The following is a 19,433-nucleotide window of genomic DNA, read 5'->3' as shown; positions in this document are numbered from 1 at the left end:
CGTGGAAACTAGAGAAGTAAAGATGAGTTTCATGAGATGTTCTCTGTCCTCACCCACAGCCAGCTGCCAAAGCTCTGTGTCTCAGACACTTGGACACCATTGTCATTGTCATATCCTGAAATTGTTGTCTGTGTTTGTGTGTTCCTGTTTGTTTGTGTGAGAGAGAGAGAGTAAACTGAGGAAGGAAATGTGTTTTATACATTTATGTGCGTGCCTGTCTGTATATATTTGTGTGTTTGTGTGTTTCTGTGATTAAGTGTTCAGTGAGCGGAAAACAGAGAATTCACTCCGCTACTTTCTGTAGGCAGGTTGCCCAGTCCATTGCGTTCTCCGGTGATGATGTTTTCACTGTCGTCCACGTCTGTTGACACCTGACCCGCTGCCTGACCTCACTGACCTGTAGACACGTGAACATCATGCATTGGAGCCTCCTGTACTTTAGGTATGTGTGGGGAGGGGCTTGGATACTCATGTGAGCATCGCTGTCTTCATTCCTGTACTTCATGTATGTGTGGGGGAGGGGCTTGCACGCTCATGTTGCCAGCATCGCTGCTGTCGTTGGTTCTTCACTCGCTCCTGGTATATCTCTCTCTCCACACGTGCAGACTACCAGCAGTTGTCAACCTCTCCTCGTCTCAGACGCTGCTTTCCTCGGGACATCCTGCCACTAACAGCTTTCTCACAAAGACCATATCTTGGTGAGTTATTTTAATCATGATGTGTTTAATCTGCGGTTAATTATTGTACTCACATTGTTTTGATGTAAATGTCAGTTATTTTGTAACTGTCTCTTCGCTCTCAAGGGGAATTTACTTAGTCCGCAGGTTTTATCTGAAGAGGATTTATTTTAGAGACTCTATTGTCGACCTAAAGACATTTTGTTATTTTATGTTTGACCTGTGGGTGAGATATTTAAATCACTGTGTGTTTAAAGTAAAGTAAAGTTATTTCTGTCAGAAGCTTCTCCCACATTAAGTTCGGTTAGTACATGTACACGGCATATCCCCGTCAAAGGTCGCCTGTTACCTGAGCAAAAGGAAATAGTGACAAGAGGTGGCCAGCAAGTCATCATCTACACCTGGGGCCGTAGTCACATGATGATGATGATGTAGTTTTGTAGCGCGCTAGTATCCGCATCACAAAGATGCGCTCAATGCGCGGTGATCCCAGCAGCCACCAAACTGCAGGTCAAATGAAAACTTCAAAAAAGTTTAAACAAGTGAGTCTTAAGATTTTTCTTGAAAGATCCAATACTATCAGACTCCTTGGTCGAGAGGGGAAGCGAGTTCCACAAAAGCGGGGCTACATTGGAGAAGGATCTGAAACCCGCAGTCTTCTTGTTAGCATTCCCTGACTGAACACTCGGTCGTTCAAGTCTGAAGTGTGCTGCTGAACGAAGGTTCCGCTGGGGTTGGTAACAGCGAATGAGTTCTTGCAGATAGGCAGGCGCAAGGTCGTGAAGACAGCCATAGGTTAAGGTTAACAATTTATGCTCAATTCGCTTCTCCACAGGAAGCCAATGTAGGTCACGAAGTACAGGAGTAATATGGTCAGTTGTTTTCTTTCGTGCAACTATCCTCGCAGCCGTATTCTGCACTCGCTGAAGCCTCAACAACTCGCTCTTTGAAATCCCCCAGAGGCAGCTGTTGGCATAGTCTAATGTAGAACCGATGAGGGACACAGCAACTGCATTTGCAGTCTTCTTATTAAGACTGGGTCGGAGTCGTCCAAGTGTGCGGATATGGAAATAACATGCCTTGAGTACAGAACTGACATGATCAGACATAGTTAGAAGATTGTCGACATAGAGGCCAAGGTTCCGTACGGAGCTGGAGAGAGGAATTCTAGCTTGACCCACTTGTATGGAGTCTAGAGAGACTTTACTAAGGCTAAACTTGGAGCCACACAACATCGCCTCTGTCTTCTCATCATTAAGCTTGAGTTTATTCCTCAGCATCCATGACTTGACCTCTAAACAACAATCTTCTACAGCACAGACTGCCTCACGCACCGACTCACTGTCAGTACTAAATGAAAAATAGAGTTCAGTGTCATCTGCAAACATCTTACGGTTCACATTATGCTTCTCAATGAGAGGACCAAGCTGAGATGTGTAAATAGAAAATAGAACCGGGCCCAAAACAGAGCCCTGCGGGACACCGCACAGCAATGGAACTGTCACTGAAGAAGCTTGATTGACCATCACCCTTTGTGTGCGGTCAATGAGGTAGGAATGAAACCACTGCAAGGCGGAACCACCAATGCCCACCTCCATCTGGAGACGAGTTAGTAGAGTGGAGTGATCAATGACATCGAAGGCCGCACTCAGGTCAAGGAGGACCACAAGAGTCACTTTCCCAGCATCCGCACTGCACAGAAGATCGTTCATAAGACGCAGAAGGGCTGTCTCACAGCTGTGCTTGGGTCTGTACGCCGACTGGAATTTATCCAATAAGCTGTAGCGGTCCAGGTGGACTGTCAACTGCTGAGCAACGACACGCTCCACAAGTTTCGAAACAAAAGGCAAATTTCGACACAGGTCTATAGTTTTTACACAAGCTAGGGTCCAAGTTGTGCTTCTTTAAGATAGGCTTGATCACAGCTGTTTTAAATTGTCTGGGTACAGAGGCAGAGAAAAGGCTAGCATTGACTATGCAAACTATTACAGGAAGTAGAATGTCAAGATGCAGGAGAAGAACACTAGTGGGGATAGGATCATCCACAGACGTGGTTGGGCGACAACGCCGAACTAATTTCAATAGTTCATCTTCTGTCACTGGTTGAAAGTTAGAGAGGGGCGTGCCACAAAACAAGTTACTGGTTTGCTCCACAGTATCAACCGCGTCACTGAAGCTGTCCATGATGGTCTCTATCTTGTCTTCAAAGTAAGCACTTAATGTACTGGCAGCGGTCTGGTCATCCATCTCTGGAAGAACAGGCCGAGTCACATCTTTACCCAGGAGACCATTCACAACTGCGAACATCTTGCGGGAATCAGAAACTGCAGAGCTTAGAATATTCATAACATACCGCGACCTAGCTTTGACAATGATGGCTGAACACTGGCTCCTTGTATGGCGATAAATCTGACGATCCACCTCCAGTCTACTCTTGCGCCATTTGCGCTCCGCCTGACGCCTGACCTTCTTGGCTCGGCGTACCTCTGGAGTAAACCACGCGGTATCAGGACGCTCAGTAATGCACCTCTTTTTCACAGGCGCAAACTTGTCAAGAAGAGCAGTCAGGGTGCTGTTGTACAGAGCCACAAGCTCATCCACATTGTCAGGAGGGGAGACCAGGAGAGCAGAACGCTGAAGTGCAGTACGAAAAGAATCAGAATCCATGCCCCGCACATTTCTAGTGTACACAGTCTTTCTCGGTAAGCCAGGCCTTGACATGCTGGTAGTAAACAACACAAGAAAATGATCCGAAAGTTGCAAGTCTTCCACAACAATAGACCTAACAGTGTGATGGCCGGGTCTCGCAATAACCCAGTCCAAGGTGTGACCCTTACAGTGGGTAGGGGAGTTGACATGTTGAACAAGATCAAGGGAATCCAACAGCTGACAAAGTCTCTTAGTATCAGGGTCAGATGGCACATCAAAATGAAGATTCACATCTCCAAGAATTAACAAGTATTTGTTGGCAGCAGCTAGGTTGGAGACCAGGGGAATAAACTCTTCACAGAACGCTGAATTAGTCACTTTGTTGTTTCTAGAGTAAGGAGGGCGATATAGAAGCAAGACATGAAACGTCAGTGAACCACGAGTGAGGGCAAAACTGAGTGACTCAAAAGTCTTGAACGTTTCTGACACCAACGGCCTCAGAAGCACGGATTTCTTGTATACAGCAGCAATGCCACCACATCTATCTCCAGACCTGGGATTGTGAATGAACGAATATCCCACGGGAGTGATTTGCCTAATAACAAGCTCATCTCCAGCTCCCTAAGCCAGTCTCAGTGAGCAACAAAATCCAGTGACTTGTCAATAATCATATCGTGAATGTCCACAGCCTATCCTGACGAGCCGACTGGGCGTTGAGAAGGCCACAATAACAGTTGAAAAGTCTGAACTATCTGACTCTCAGACGAACTTGTAATATCTAGCGTTTCAGTTGTAAGGGGTCAACACTTGTAGCCCATCTTCATTCACTAGACGTACAGTGAGGGGACAGGTCTGTGAACTGGAAAGGGAATCTTATCACGATTTAACCAGGAGAACACGGTAAATATGAATAATAGCCATTTTATTTCTACTTACTGTCAATAAAGATTTTTTAAAATGAACCAGCATAAAATATAAACCAACACTAAATGTAAACACCCCTCTCAACAGATCTATAAATGAATAAACATAAAATACACATCAAGGTATCAATATTATTTACAAACGCCCCTCCAAAAGGCCATAAAACACCCAAGTATAAAACTCATACACATAATATATACAAGCACCCATCCCAAAATGAAATCAAGATGAAGTGTTCGACACACTTTGTTGCTTTTTTTCCTCCCTCCACTTGCGGCCTCCATCACAGTCACCTGATATGGCCAGCCATTCCCCTGTATACTTGTCCAAAGTGGCCATTGTGACATCGTTGTATCGTTTCAGTATGGGCTCTGGGCCAACAAAAAAAAAATGCAATTTTAAGTGAGTTGAAAAGAAATAGGTGTTAGCTTTCCAAAAAGGTGTACAATACACACTAAGAAATTATCTTTGCAATTACATTAGTCTAACATCATTTGCTTAGGAGAAAATTGTGTATTATTGCTGGTGGCATGCTGTCAAAGGCATGATTTATTTTAAAAATATGGACTTTTTTGCAGCAACTAATGTAAATCAAAGACTAGTGTCTTGGAAGTTGCAGGAAAAAGGGCTCTTAAAATGGTGCCAAATTAAAAGTAGTGACAAGCTGGGTGTTAATGGCACTCTATGTGATTGGAAAGGTAAGCTTAAAAATCTCCATCCCAAATCGCCAAAACTGCTGTGAATGCTACTTAACATAAATTGTGGTTTTTAATGTTGCAAGGTGTTAAATCTTCGTTTGTTTCCTCCCTTCCAAGCTGTATAAAATAGTTTTGGAGCAAGAAGATGCTTCAGCAGACGGTACAGTGCCTCTTTTGGTGTACGGCCACCAAAAAAGCTCAGATACAAAACCTGAAACAAAAATATGTTTCAATCAGCAACAATCTCCTTATACATATATAAAAATCCCATCTGTGAATCTTCTGAAGATGGCACGTACAATGGGTGAGCTGATATGGTAAGACAAAGTTTAACAAATATGGAAGCAGTAAACACACTAACAGTTTACTTTGTACTCCTGGTTATTCTTTCGTGTCTCTTGGGATCGCCCTTACTGACAAAATCTTTCCTACATCTTACCATTCTTTGTCTGGTACCCTCCTCTGCCAAAGTATCGTTTAAGTTGATCAACTTCCTGCAGTGGAAAGAGGAAGGTGTCTGGAGTTGTATGGCTGGCAGCCACATTGCTTTGCTGGTCCACCTTCTGCTGCAGGATCTCTACACCGTTCTGGAGTTCTTGAATCTTTTTGAAAGTTTTCTCAAAATAACTTGGAAGTATTTGTACTAAAAAAAATAAGATAGTATCTTAATGCTGATATTTAAACTAACTGTAAGTACAAGGTGTTTACATATATATATATATCACATGCAAAAATAAAACAAGTAAGCATTTCTAATTCTCTGAATGTAATAATTAGAAGTTTAAGTAGAATCTTACAGTCGCTAGCAGATGTTGCTGGTGCTGATGATGGTGATGCAGGAATAGACCGTCTGATGGTGGCGACTAAAAGTAAAACAAAGTCTCTTAGTGCTGATAAATGTTGGTCTCAATGCACACCCACAACAAAAAATGCACATCAATTCTCTAAATATAATCACTGGAAGTTTATATGAAACCTTACTGTCAGTAGCAGCTGCTGAAGATGCTGCTGGTGTCAACTCAGAATATGTGATTGAGGCCCCTAAAAATAAACAAAAAATATCAATGCAAGTGTATTTAAGTGTACACACAATGAGATTACATCTTTTACTTGTGCATACATAAAGTAAACAAAAAAGATACTTCTAATTCTCTGAACATATTAATTTCAAACTCAAGTGTAACCTTACTGTTAATAGCAGTAAATGGTCCTGGCTGTGGTGGAGAATCTACAGACCAAACATGTCTGATAGAAGATGGAGTTTGCACATAACTGATCCCACAGGTCTTGGAGGTGCTGGTGGGGGGAATACAAAGTGTGTACTGCTTTCACAGCCAGGGCTCCTAAAACAAGCAATGTTGGTATCAAATCACCAGAAAAGTCTTATGCATACTTATGTTTATTTGATTTCTAAAGTATCAAATATTAAATTTCTTTCAAACATTCTATGATGTGCTACATTCAATTTATCATTAGTGCATTAGAAGAAATTTTAAATTTTTTTAACAAAGGAGTAATCAAATGAGCACACACAGAGAAAATAACTTACATGTGCTTTTAATTATCTGCTGGTAGGTGAAAATATTCCAGTTCGGGTCTGGCCTTTTTTGTGTTTTTGACCCAGGAGGAGTCTGCTTTAAAGCTAGGCCAGAAATATCTATTGGTGCTCTCTGGGATTAGCCATTCATTGGGCATTATGGCTGCAGACTTCTTTCCATCTTCGAAGAGCTCGATAATGTGGCAAATCTTTTAAATCTTTGATCATCAAAACCTAGCAAATAAATAGAAAAAGACTATGTAAGAAAATTTAACAAATTAAATGTCTTTTCGTAATCTTATTTCTTTAATCAAAATACTGTGCACTTGTACCTTGATAACCTTCGGAGAACAATGAAGATCAGACGATCGAGTATAACTCCAGTTTCGCTGTATTTTATATTAAAATATGGCGGTGACCGGAACACATGCGAATAAGGATTGCGCGAGGGATCGTTCTTGATAATATATTTACACGTGTATATACTTTATATTTTTTAAACTGTGATAACTATTAAGTATAAAATATATTTATATTTTATTTAACAATCTACACAATAATTACAAATAAGCGCTTGTAAAACGTGTCTTGATAGTCATACATCATTCATGTCAGCGAAGGGTTGCGCGAGCGAACGTTCTTGATAATATATCTGTATACTTTATATTTTTTGAGGCTGTGATAACCATAAAGTATAAAATATATTTACATGTTATTTAACAATCTACAAAATAATTACAAATAAACGCTTTGTAAAACATATCTTCATAGTCATAAATCAGTCGATGTCGGCAAGCTTGGGTCAAGCTTGGCGACCTGGGTTCTTGGCCGGCCACTATTCCGCCAAGCTTTTTCCAAGTTCCCCATCGCAGCCGAATGAGCGATCGCGTTTCGCGCTCACCGTGAGCCTTGGCGCTTGCTTGGTGGATGCTTGGTACTGGGCTAACCAATGTTACAAGATTTTCCCAAGCGTGGCCCAAGCTTGGCCGAATCTTGCGTGTTTGCTGAGTAGTTACCTGACTGGTTGTTGTCACCTTTGTTGTATAGTGGGATAGTAATAGACTGAGTTCATTCTTTGGGTCATAGCATTGAACAGTTTAGCAAAGGAGTAATAACAGGGGATGCAGCTTTTAATATATTATTGACAATACCATCTGACCTGCTGATTAACATTTTTTAACTAATTGCCTCTTTGACCTTTTCTGTGATCTGATTGTCCACAGGTTGGACATACAGGTGCATTGGACTACTGGTACTTTCACAAGGGTTATCTTGACCATCCACATCCATCATCCCTTTATTTAGTATTGTTTGGAAGTGCTTTACCCACCCTCTTCACTGATTTGGTCCACTACAGGCTGTCTTCTGTTTCTCCTCATCACCTCCCAGAACTCCTTTGGTTTGTTGACTGCATTTTCTAGAGACTTGATTTTTAATTGATTGTAGTTTTGTTTCTTTACTGTTAGCAGAGTTCTATCAGCTTTTCTTTCTCTGCTATAAGCTGTTCTGTCTTCCTGCATTTTCTTCTTTCTACACTTTCTTAGACACTACTCGTCACTTTTTGTCATTACACACTTAAGAAATAATGTATCAAAGGGAGAAGCATACCTACTGTGTTGTAACAAGTCACATTACTAACCGTTTCTCTTATTTATTATCTTCCTATCTCGTGGATAGGCTGTCTTTCCTACATACCTTTGTTGATTGCTATTTGTTGTCACCTTTGACACTGTGTCTGTTGTACTTCATGTGTTCATGCATTTCAGACACACTAACCTAGTTTTGTCTTAAGCTTTGAGTGATCGCTTCCATTTGTGTATGTTTCTATGAATAATATTTGTCAATTCTTTTATTATGACATTTTGTTATTTTAAGTAGTAAATATTTTGCTGATTTAAATTAATATAATAAATACTATACGAGAAAGACTCACTCAACTTCTCTTTGTTGCATGTGCTTAACAGGTGGATACAATGCTGCAATTCATCTTAATTATCCTGTGGGCGTGTCCTTGTGTCCTGACGAAGGAGACAGGAAGGTAAACCGTGTTGACTCTTCTTGACTTTTGGCTTACAATACATGTAAAGGGTTTGACAATCAGCTTTTTATGTAGTCAGTAACAAAATGAAATACGTGATCGTTTGTCGGTCGTCTAGTAAATGTGTAAATAATGACAAACATTAAAATAAGAATTGTTGTTATAGTGACATGTTTCTTTTTACTTTAAAAGTAACATACAGCCCTAATGAGACACTAATTTAAAAATTCTATGGTCTAAAAATTCATAAGCTATATATTTTACAATAATGGATCTGAGGAGGTGCTAGTTTTTAGGGAGTGTGGCGGGAGTGTTAAAGTAAAAACAAAAATAGATAATTGATAACATTGAATTATTAATAACTTTTCAAAAGTACAAATTCTAGATGCCAAGGCGAAGCCTGCGATGTAAGGACCTGGCACAATGTAAACTGCACGACAGACGACGACTGCAACCAGCCCCACGCCGCGTGCTATCAACATCTGTGTCGGTGTGAAGCTGGCTACTTCTACACAACGCCTTACGATATTTGCTCTGGCAGTGAGTAGACAATGGTTCTGTGTGGTGTGCTTGACAGCAAGAAACTCCACTTTGTTGTCGGCTTGTTACAGTGAGGGACGGAAGAGCTTTTCTATGATTTTCGCATTCTTAAAGGAATAAATTGTAAAACAACATAGCCGCATTTAGACAGACTGAATAAAAGGAAGAAAGAATGAAAGGAAACACGTGGGCCGAAAACAACTTAAAAATTTATTCACTTGATTATGGATGTTGTTCGAAATGCGTCAAAATATAGAACAATTAACTTCAACTTAAACAGTCTGTAAATAATTGCTTACAACAGTTGTTTACATTAGCTTGCAGCACAGATGACTTGCAGGACAGCTTTACAGAGTATCCTGACAGCGCTCTACGACGACACTACCTTGATCGCCGAAAAGATGGACTCAGTCTGGAAGACTGCAAGGACAGGTGCCAGGCTGACAAGCGTTGCCTCACCTTTGATTTCAGAGGTAAGTATGGAAAAAGCCTTGAAACATTGGTATACTAACATGATCTTAGTGATGGCAGGTGACTGTGTACTCTACAACTGCTAAAGTCTGCTTCACGTGTCCTGCGCTGTGTTCTATTAATAGCACGCTTCATCCAGAAAATCAACGGACACCCGTAAAAAATGGGAACAATGTTGAAATATGTTGTCTGTGTATATTTTTACCATTAGTACACGCCTACATAAAGACTACAACAAACATTTAGGAGCAAACTTAACGCGCCATAATCTACAAACATGTTTGAATGCAAAAGATACTGAATACATTTAGTTAGGATAAAACAAAGTGTGTGAAATTGAATGAATTATAAAATTGCTAATGTGCTAATTAACATTTGATAGTTGCTTGCTTTCTTTAGGAAGAAAGTGTAAAGGTAGGATCATACTGAACGCACGACTATCTAGTTACTACTGCAGTGAGTGTCAATGTACTACACCACATATACAGAGATAAACTCCTGTGTTTACTACAGACTTCCACTTTCATTACGACTGAATACAAGTCACAAATGGAAGAACAGCTCAGTCGTCCACCAATGAACTTGTTTTCTTTGGTGTACTGGCCTGAAATGATGCTCCAACATTTGCAGATGAACTAGCATAAAGACATAAATAACAATGGTATGAACCGATGCTAATATCAATTGCTACCTGCACAGTTTGTGGTACTCAGCCCTCCACACAATGATTTACTTTGACTTCTTCAGGTCACGGAATGTTTACTTCGTGTGCAGCTAAACAATACAACTCTTCTATTCTACCTCCGCACCTGTCCATCATGGAATCTGTCCACTTTGCACTGAAGACACACCTCACCTTGAGCAATACTAACACAGTCCACATCATGCTTGTCCTTTGTCAACCACTCCTTTCTCCCTCCTCGTCCTCCTCTGCTGACTACCGACACTCTCAGTTCTTGTTCTCTGATTTCTCCTTGTGTTTCCTACATTAGTTTATATGAGTCATCAGTCAGTGTTCATCCTTCTGACCCTTTACTGTCCGTGTCTCCTTCTTCTGTCAATCGCTAAGTCCAGGCTACTTAGGATTGTGGGTATGAGCTGTGCACATCACACATTTATTATTATTGTTATTTATTCTTACTTTAGCCACCTTGCAACTAACGTTTGTCTATCTTTGTGTAGCCAAGTGGTGTGTGTGTGGGGGGTTGAACAGTGACCACAACAGTCCAGCACTCAAATCAGAAAGGCAGGAACCTGTCAGCAGTTGCACAACTCTCTAATGTAGGCTAGATGTACAGTCACGGTTGCGTCGCTTGTGTCGCGCCTTCACTTCGCAGTTTTCTCCCCTGTCCTTGCGTCTCAGTTCTGCCCTTGTTTACCTCTCGGGTCGGTCCCTTTTCGCGGTCTTATGCATCAGCACTATTCCCGCGGTCTTTCACCATCGTACCTTTACTTTACTCGCGTGCATCAGCATTTCCTGCCTAACAAGCGCTGGACTACCGGCCCCTACATTGGCACTCCTTGCATACAGTTGCTGTTGTTGCATGAACATTGAATGACAAGTGATTTAAGTCAGTGGTTCTCAAAGTGTGGTCAGGTGTGGGCATAAGTCAGGTGTTCCGCGGCTGACAGTCGTCATATATCAGCAAAGTGATGTTTAAATCGCCAGATAGGCTTGTAGAAAACTTCAGTTAAGTTTGTGTCGGACACCCAACCCTTAGCTAGTCAAGTTACCACCGCACCTGATAATGGCCTGACAGGATGGTCAAGGCAGGCGGCCATCAATTGTCAACAGTGACGAGTGACACGCCTACCTGAACAGGACGGCTCTGTTGAAGTTTTAGTATGTGCCAGCTTCCCTGAATCCGTCAAACATGAAAGGGGACCAGGCAGGCAAAGACAACTTCCCCCTGGTAAGAAAGGCTGACCACTTTCCCAATCTGCGTGCTGGCGAGACGACCTCTTTCTAAGTTTTATTTCTCAGTATTTTAAGGCCGAAGGTTATGGATCGCTGGCTGAAATCAGGGACCTTGAAAAGTACATCCCCGGATGCCGGTGACTGTGAAAGTGCAAACAAGATGCAGAAGGGAGGAAAAGATGCAACTGAGGTCGTTTGTGATCCACATCAACCACTCTGTTCTACTGACAGGCTTACGAGCTGCACAGCACAAGAAACTAATCAAGAAGTGGAAGATACACCTGACGTGATATTTTTATCTTCTGCTCAAGATAATAGCAACAAAGACAGCATCATACAAGCTGTGAAGAACAGAAGTGGTACACACAAGAAGTGGCGACATTCCAGCATTGAAAACAACCCAAAACAAGTTAAAAGAAAATATAGCACTGATTGTTTGACCATGGGATTTTTTTGGACGGGTGATAAAGAAGTCCCTAACCCGCAATGTGTTTTATGCTGTGAAATTCTGGCCAATGGAGCAATGAAACCCTCCAACCTGAAGTCATTTTGAATCCAAGCAATGCCAATATTTTGATAAGCCTCAAGAGCTGCAACAAAATAAGGGAGTGCTGCACCTTGTTGCTTCTGGCGATGTAAACGCTGAGGCTACACAGGCATCCTACACAGCTTCGCTGTTGATCGCCAAGACCGGCAAAGACCAACTGTTGCAGAGAACTTGACCAGACCTGCTGCCAGACTGATGACAGAACTCATGCTTGGTGAAAAGGCTACAAATGCCATCAACAAAGTCCCTCTTTCAAACGATACCGTGAAACGTGGAATAACAGCCATGGCTGACAGTGTGGAATGTCAGCTGCTATCAAGACATGTCAAAGTCAGTACTTGGCGCTTCAGCTTGATGAGTCTACTGACAGCCAACGAAGCAAACCTTTTGGCATGTGTCAGGTAGGAATACTTAGGCGCTGTTCATGATGACTTTCCTTTCTGCAAGTCTGTACCGACCAGTACAACTGGAGAGGACATTTTCAAGATTGTGAACAATTACATTGTGATTACCAAAGTTGACTGGACGCCATGTGTCGGTGTCAGCACTGGTGGTGCTGTGTCAATGAAGGGAAGGATCAAAGCCTTGACTACACGTTTAAAGCTTTATGTGAAGAGATGGGAAGTGAACACACCAAGATTCTTTTTCTTACAGAAGTTCGTTGGTTGTCGCGTGGGAGAGTGCTCACTTGTCTGTTTGAACTGCGCGAGGAGGTTCACATTTGTTTGCGCGAGTGTAATCAAGCTTTCTACTTGGATTGCATGCATGGCTGTTCATGGCTTGGTCAGTTGGCGTAGCTGGCGGACATTGTTAGCAGTGTGAATGAGCAGACATGTCACAATCGGTCAAGTTCAAAGCAAAGTAAAGGCTATGTGTATAACATTGGGGCTGTGATGTCATCGCCTCGATCGTTGAGAATTTGACTCGTTCCCAACCCTCAGTGATTTTCTTGTGACTTCACCGCAGGAAATTGATGAGCAGATTGTTGCGAACTTCAAATCACACCTACATGGTCTGCGTGAGCAATTCAGAATTTATTTTCCAGAGCCCGAGACAAAATCTGAATGGATCAGAAATCCATTTGAAAACATGAGTGCAGCTGAACAGTCAGTACAAAACTGTCTTCAAGGGATGTTGATAGTCTTGTGGAACTTGCTTTGGGTGGTTCGCTAAAAGTGTTGTTTGCTGAGAAATGTTCGACAGACTTTTGGCTTCATGTACGATGTGAGTACCGGGGACTTGCTGACATCGCTGTGAAGCATCTACTGCCATTTCCAACAACGTACTACTGCGAGATTCGATGTTCAACTCTCGTGGGACTAAAAACAAACAAGAGAAGTCGGTTGAACGTGGAATCTGACATGAGACTGAAACTTTCCAACATTGATCCAGATATTACCACCCTAATATCTCGTCAAAAACAACTGCATTCCTCGCATTAACATTTTAATTACAAATAACGAGGTACGTAGTTCTATGTCAACTTATTACTATACTACTGTCACAAAGGGACATTTAGTTTTGAATTGTAATGAAACTAATGCGGCAATTTAAATTTGAAATTCATAGTACAGAGTGATTTTTAGGCTTTGGTGGTCCACCATATTTTTTACTTAAGTAAAGTGGTCCGCGGTCCGAAATACTTTGAGAACCACTAGATTTAGGTAAACAACAAACAAGTATCGTAACTTTTTAAAAGTCTTTAACTCAAATCCAACGATCTAGAAATATATAGAACTTGGAGAGTGGTTATCTGGTCACACTTATCTCATATTTATAAAGAGAACACGATCTGGGAAACTACACTGTCATTTGTGAGAAAGTGGATTGTCATCGCTAATGATAGATAAGTGCCAGACCTCCTCAGCTCGCCCTGCAGCTCTGACACTGACAACAAGACATCCAGGACTCTAGCATCAGGACCATGGACTGACAACACTGGGGGAGCACAACAGGAATGGAGAAAACATTCCACTTTATAATTATTGTCAAACTAGTGTGTGACAGGCATGGTGCTAGCAAGACAACAGTAAACAATCACAAATAAACAACTACGTACCGCGCCTTTTGCTGAACACATTAATGTAACAGAATAATCTTTCGGGAAATGTTCACATAACTTGCTTTCACTCTTCTTTGTTCAAAATGTTTCGCATCATGTTCAGTTATGTCTCTGTCTCTCTACCTCCCATGCCAGCCCATGGAGGTCTGTGTCGGCTTCACAATGTCACCGCTCATGAGTCTCCCTCACACTGGTATCCTAAGACGAGTACAGGCTGGACCCACTACCAGAGATCCTGCAACTCCACTTTGGCCACACACCATACCTGGTACAACTTACTGTGTAACACCAAAGTAGATTGTCCAGACCCGAACAGCGATTGTTTGTCAGGGCGATGTCTCTGTCGTTCAGGCTTCAAGTTCAATGAAACTGAGAAGAAGTGTGTTGTTACAAGTAAGTGAGAAGCAGTAGAATTATGAGTAGAACTCAGCTTGTCCCACAAGTTGTCTACTGTCAGTTTGTGTGTTTCTTACAGTAAAGATACTCTAGTAAGTTGTTTACAGTAATTATTTTCATCAAACAACTGTCATCTCAATGTTGACATAATATTTGAGATTTACAAAGTTTAGCTTTCACTGTTTATTTATGCCACGAGCTTATCATTTTCTTCCGTTCTAATAGCTGAAAGATGGCAATTAACCTCAGATACATTGGGTTAAGGGTAAATGCACTAGTGCACCACAGAGGGGAATGTATCGATGAAGAACATTCCAGCTGCCACTACCTCATATCTTTGTTGTCTACTCTCACCTGCACTCTACAGCGCCTTTCAGACGAGGAATATAAATAAAATCAAAACACAGACAACAATTTCAAATTTAAAAATATAATATAATTTAAAAATCAAAAGAGAAACACAACACAAAACAATTCCTAATTTCCCAAGCCCACAGTTCCAACACACTTTCCTGGTCACAACACATCTAATGTTCCTGCTGCAAATAAGTTCCTCCCAAAGTCTCAACTTAAACAACACAAAAAATCTACACTTGAAGGCAGCACACAGTTTCCACTTGACACTGACACAAGTATCCTCTAGCAGTCAAGCGTGACACAAAGTTCCACTGGAGAATTCCCGGCGCATATGAAGAATAGAAACAGAAGAGAAAAACACAACCACAGAAACACAGAAACCTGGAGAAATAAAACAAAAACAATTCTTTAAACAAATGCAAATTTAAACCTATTCATAAAAGATACACAAATATATCACACTCATCAAAACTCTCCTCATTCTCCAACATTATACACAGGCTCACCAAAAATCATCAAAAATACTCATTCACCGAAAAATCCACAAAGATGCACACTCACCTCAACAGGTTCAGTGGTACATAAAGTAAAGATACAAATCTGTCAGGATTTGTACAGTCCAGTCAGGACTACACAACAAGTCGTTCAAGACTTGTTTACAAATAGAAAACCTCGTCCGCTCCGGACACAACACCAAGGACCTTTCCTCTCCCCACTTCCGTCAAGGAATAAAACCCAATCACACACACCCAAAACACTACCACACTCTTTCTTTTGTTGGAACTAACAACAAAACAATCTTTCTTTCCCTACTTAATTAAACAAAAGACTGGCCGGCCATCCATATATGGCGCGGCACGCATCAGCTGTCGACCCTGACAGCCCCGGTAATAGGTGTTTCAACCTCCCCTTTCCAATTACTTCTCCCTATCCCCTTCCTAACTAAATAATAATAATAAAAATTTAAACAAAATACACAGCAGGTTTGTGACATCTACTCTACGTGAAAGTCGTTATAACTGTCACTTTATTACTTTAGGAAAAAACTGATTGTGAAGGTTAGAGGAGGAAGTGGCTTTGAAGATGAGGAGGTACAAGTGACATTAAGAAGGAGAATAAGAATATGTACACATGGCAGTCAGATACTTATAAAATAGAGCTAGAATTATGGGATGGCTAGTGTTACCGGCGGTCAGCAAGTATCACTGTCTTGTAGGCGAGCTAAAGACGTGGCACAATGTAAACTGCACGACAGACGACGACTGCAACCAGCCCCACGCCGCGTGCTATCAACATCTGTGTCGGTGTGAAGCTGGCTACTTCTACACAACACCTTACGATATTTGCTCTGGCAGTGAGTAGACAATGGTTCTGTGTGGTGTGCTTGACAGCAAGAAACTCGTCTTTGTTGTCGGCTTGTTACAGTTAGGGATGAAAGGGCTTTTCTGTGATTTTCGCATTCTTAAAGGAATAAATTATAAAACAACATAGCCGCATTTAGACAGACTGAATAAAAGGAAGAAAGAATGAAAGAAAACATGTTGGCCTAAAAAAAACCTGGAAATGTATTCACTTGATTATTGATGTTGTTCGAAATGCGTCAAAATGTAGAACAATTAACTTCAACTTAAACAGTCTGTAAATAATTGCTGACCACAGTTGTTTACATTAGCTTGCAGCACAGACGAGTTGCAGGACAGCTTTACAGAGTATCCTGACAGCGCTCTACGACGACACTACCTTGAACGCTTGGATGGACTCAGACTGGAAGACTGCAAGGACAGGTGCCAGGCTGACAAGACTTGCCTCACCTTTGATTTCAGAGGTTAGTATCGGGAAAAGCCTTGAAACATTGGTATACTAACATGATCTTAGAGATGGCAGGTGACTGTGCACTCTACAACTGCTAAAGTCTGCTTCACGTGTCCTGCGCTGTGTTCTATTAATAGCACGCTTCATCAAGAAAATCAACGGAAACCTCGTAAAACATGGGAACAATGTTGAAATATGTTGTCTGTGTATATTTTTACCATTAGTACACGCCTACATAAAGACTACAACAAACATTTAGGAGCATACTTAACGGGCCATAATCTACAAACATGTTTGAATGCAAAAGATACTGAATACATTTAGTTAGGATAAAACAAAGTGTGTGAAATTGCATGAATTATAAAATTGCTAATGTGCTAATTAATACTTGATAGTTGCTTGCTTTCTTTAGGAAGAAAGTGTAAAGGTCAAATCACAGTGAACCCACGACTATCTAGTTATTACTGCAGTGAGTGTGAATGTACTACACCACATATACAGAGATAAACTCCTGTGTTTACTACAGACTTCCACTTTAATTAGGACTGAATACAAGTCAGAAATGGAAGAATAGCTCAATCGTCCACCAATCAACTTGTTTTCTTTGGTATACTGGCCTAAAATGATGTTCAAACAGTTGCAGGTGCACTAGCATAAAGACATACATAACAATGGTATGAACCGATGCTAATATCAATTGCTACCTGCACAGTTTGTGGTACTCAGCCCTCCACACAATGACTTACTTTGACTTCTTCAGGTCACGGAATGTTTACTTGTGTGCAGATAAACAATACAACTCTTCTATTCTACCTCCGCACCTGTCCATCATGGAATCTGTTCACTTTGCACTGAAGACACACCTCACCTTGAGCAATACTAACACAGTCCACATCATGCTTGTCCTTTGTCAACCACTCCTTTCTCCCTCCTCGTCCTCCTCTACTGACTACCGACACTCTCAGTTCTTGTTCTCTGATTTCTCCTTGTGTTTCCTACATTAGTTTATATGTGTCATCAGTCGTGTTCATCCTTCTGTTCCTTTGCTGTCCGTGTCTCCTTCTGTCAATCGCTAAGACCAGGCTACTTAGGAGCGTGAGTATGAGCTATGCACATCACACATTTATTATTGTTATTTATTCTTACTTTAGCCACCTTGCAACTAACCTTTATCTATCTGGCACTCCTTGCATACAGTTGTTGTAGCATGAACATTGAATGACAAGTGGTTTAGGTAAACAACAAACAAGTATTGTGACTATTTTAAAGTCTTTAACTCTAATACAACGATCTAGAAATATTTAGAACTTGGATAGTGGTTATTTTGTCACACTTATATTTATAAAGAGAACACGATCTAGGAAACTACACTGTTATTTGTGGGAAAGTGGATTGTCATCGCTAATGATAGATAAGTGCCAGACCTCCTCAGCTCGCCCTGCAGCTCTGACACTGACAACAAGACATCCAGGACTCTAGCATCAGGACCATGGACTGACAAAACTGGGGGAGCACAACAGGAATGGAGAAAACAGTCCACTTTATACTTATTGTCAAACTAGTGTGTGACAGGCAAGCTCCTAGCAAGACAACAGTAAACAATCACAAATATACAACTACGTACCGCGCCTTTTGGTGAAAACCTTTCAGTAACAGAATAACCTTTAGTGAAATGTTCACATAACTTGCTTTCACTCTTCTGTGTTCAAAATGTTTTGCATCATGTTCAGTTATGTCTCTCTCTCTACCTCCTGTGTCAGCCCATGGAGGTCTGTGTCGGCTTCACAATGTCACCGCTCATGAGTCTCCCTCACACTGGTATCCTAAGACGAGTACAGGCTGGACCCACTACCAGAGATCCTGCAACTCCACTTTGGCCACACACCATACCTGGTACAACTTACTGTGTAACACAAAAGTGGATTGTCCAGACCCGAACAGCGATTGTTTGTCACACAGATGCCGATGTCATTCAGGATTACACTTTAATGAAACCGAGAAAAAGTGTGTTATTGCAAGTAAGTGAGAAGCAGTAGAATTATGAGTAGTACTCAGCTTGTCCCACACGTTGTCTACCGTCAGTTTGTGTGTTTCTTACAGTAAAGATACTCTAGTAAGTTGTTTACAGTAATTATTTTCATCAAACAACTGTCATCTCAATGTTGACATAGTATTTCGGATTTACAAAGTTTAGCTTTCACTGTTTATTCATGTCCACTAGCTAACGGTTTTCTTCCTTTCAAATAGTTGTAAGATGGCAGTGAACCTCAGGTACATTGGGTTAATCACTTTAAAGGGATACTAAAGGGAAAATTAAACTGCTTAGAAACTCGTAAATAGTAGGATCAATTTGAATCTCATCTATTTTCATGTCTGTTCATGTGAAAAAAGTTGAAGGTTTGTAGTAGAATGTTGCGTTTAAGAAGAGAAATTACACGGACTCTGCTTCGACGAACTCTCGTTCTCGGTCACGTGACCTTATGACGTTTCAGTAGGATTGTTTACATGTGAGACCGAACCATGCCTGCACCCCATTGCCACGAAAAAATGGGAAAAGATTCGACATTGTCATCATTTTCCGAAAGACAGATCGAGCCTTACAAAAAGAGTGTGTCATACAATAACAAGGCTCGATGCCACACGTTTGGGAGCCCAGAGAGTGGGAGGTGTTGTGCAAGCATTTTGTTGACGATCAGTGCTTTACTAGCCGGACCCGAAATGTCCGAACAGTTAGATTTGGCCTTCAAGGCACAGCTTCTGCCAGATGCAATTCCGACCATTTTTCAACACAATGAAATTTCTCGAAA

The 19,433-nt window shown here is 41.3% G+C and overlaps 1 protein-coding gene across 1 annotated transcript; it reads left to right on the top strand.

Annotated features, from left to right (window-relative positions):
• Positions 1-318: 318 nt before the first annotated feature.
• Positions 319-18,667, top strand: LOC112571232. Its single transcript, XM_025250100.1, has 10 exons — positions 319-442; positions 606-698; positions 7,709-7,884; positions 8,450-8,523; positions 8,909-9,063; positions 9,381-9,536; positions 14,197-14,454; positions 16,031-16,168; positions 16,487-16,639; positions 18,387-18,667. The coding sequence occupies exons 4-10, from the start codon at positions 8,459-8,461 to the stop codon at positions 18,650-18,652; spliced, it is 1,191 nt and encodes a 396-aa protein (XP_025105885.1). The 5' UTR covers positions 319-442; positions 606-698; positions 7,709-7,884; positions 8,450-8,458; the 3' UTR covers positions 18,653-18,667.
• Positions 18,668-19,433: the final 766 nt, after the last annotated feature.

The sequence above is a fragment of the Pomacea canaliculata genome, linkage group LG8, assembly GCF_003073045.1.
Source record: "Pomacea canaliculata isolate SZHN2017 linkage group LG8, ASM307304v1, whole genome shotgun sequence".
Lineage (NCBI taxonomy): Eukaryota > Metazoa > Mollusca > Gastropoda > Architaenioglossa > Ampullariidae > Pomacea > Pomacea canaliculata.
Note: the sequence above shows the minus strand (reverse complement) of the source record. Positions and strands in the feature narration are given on the sequence as shown.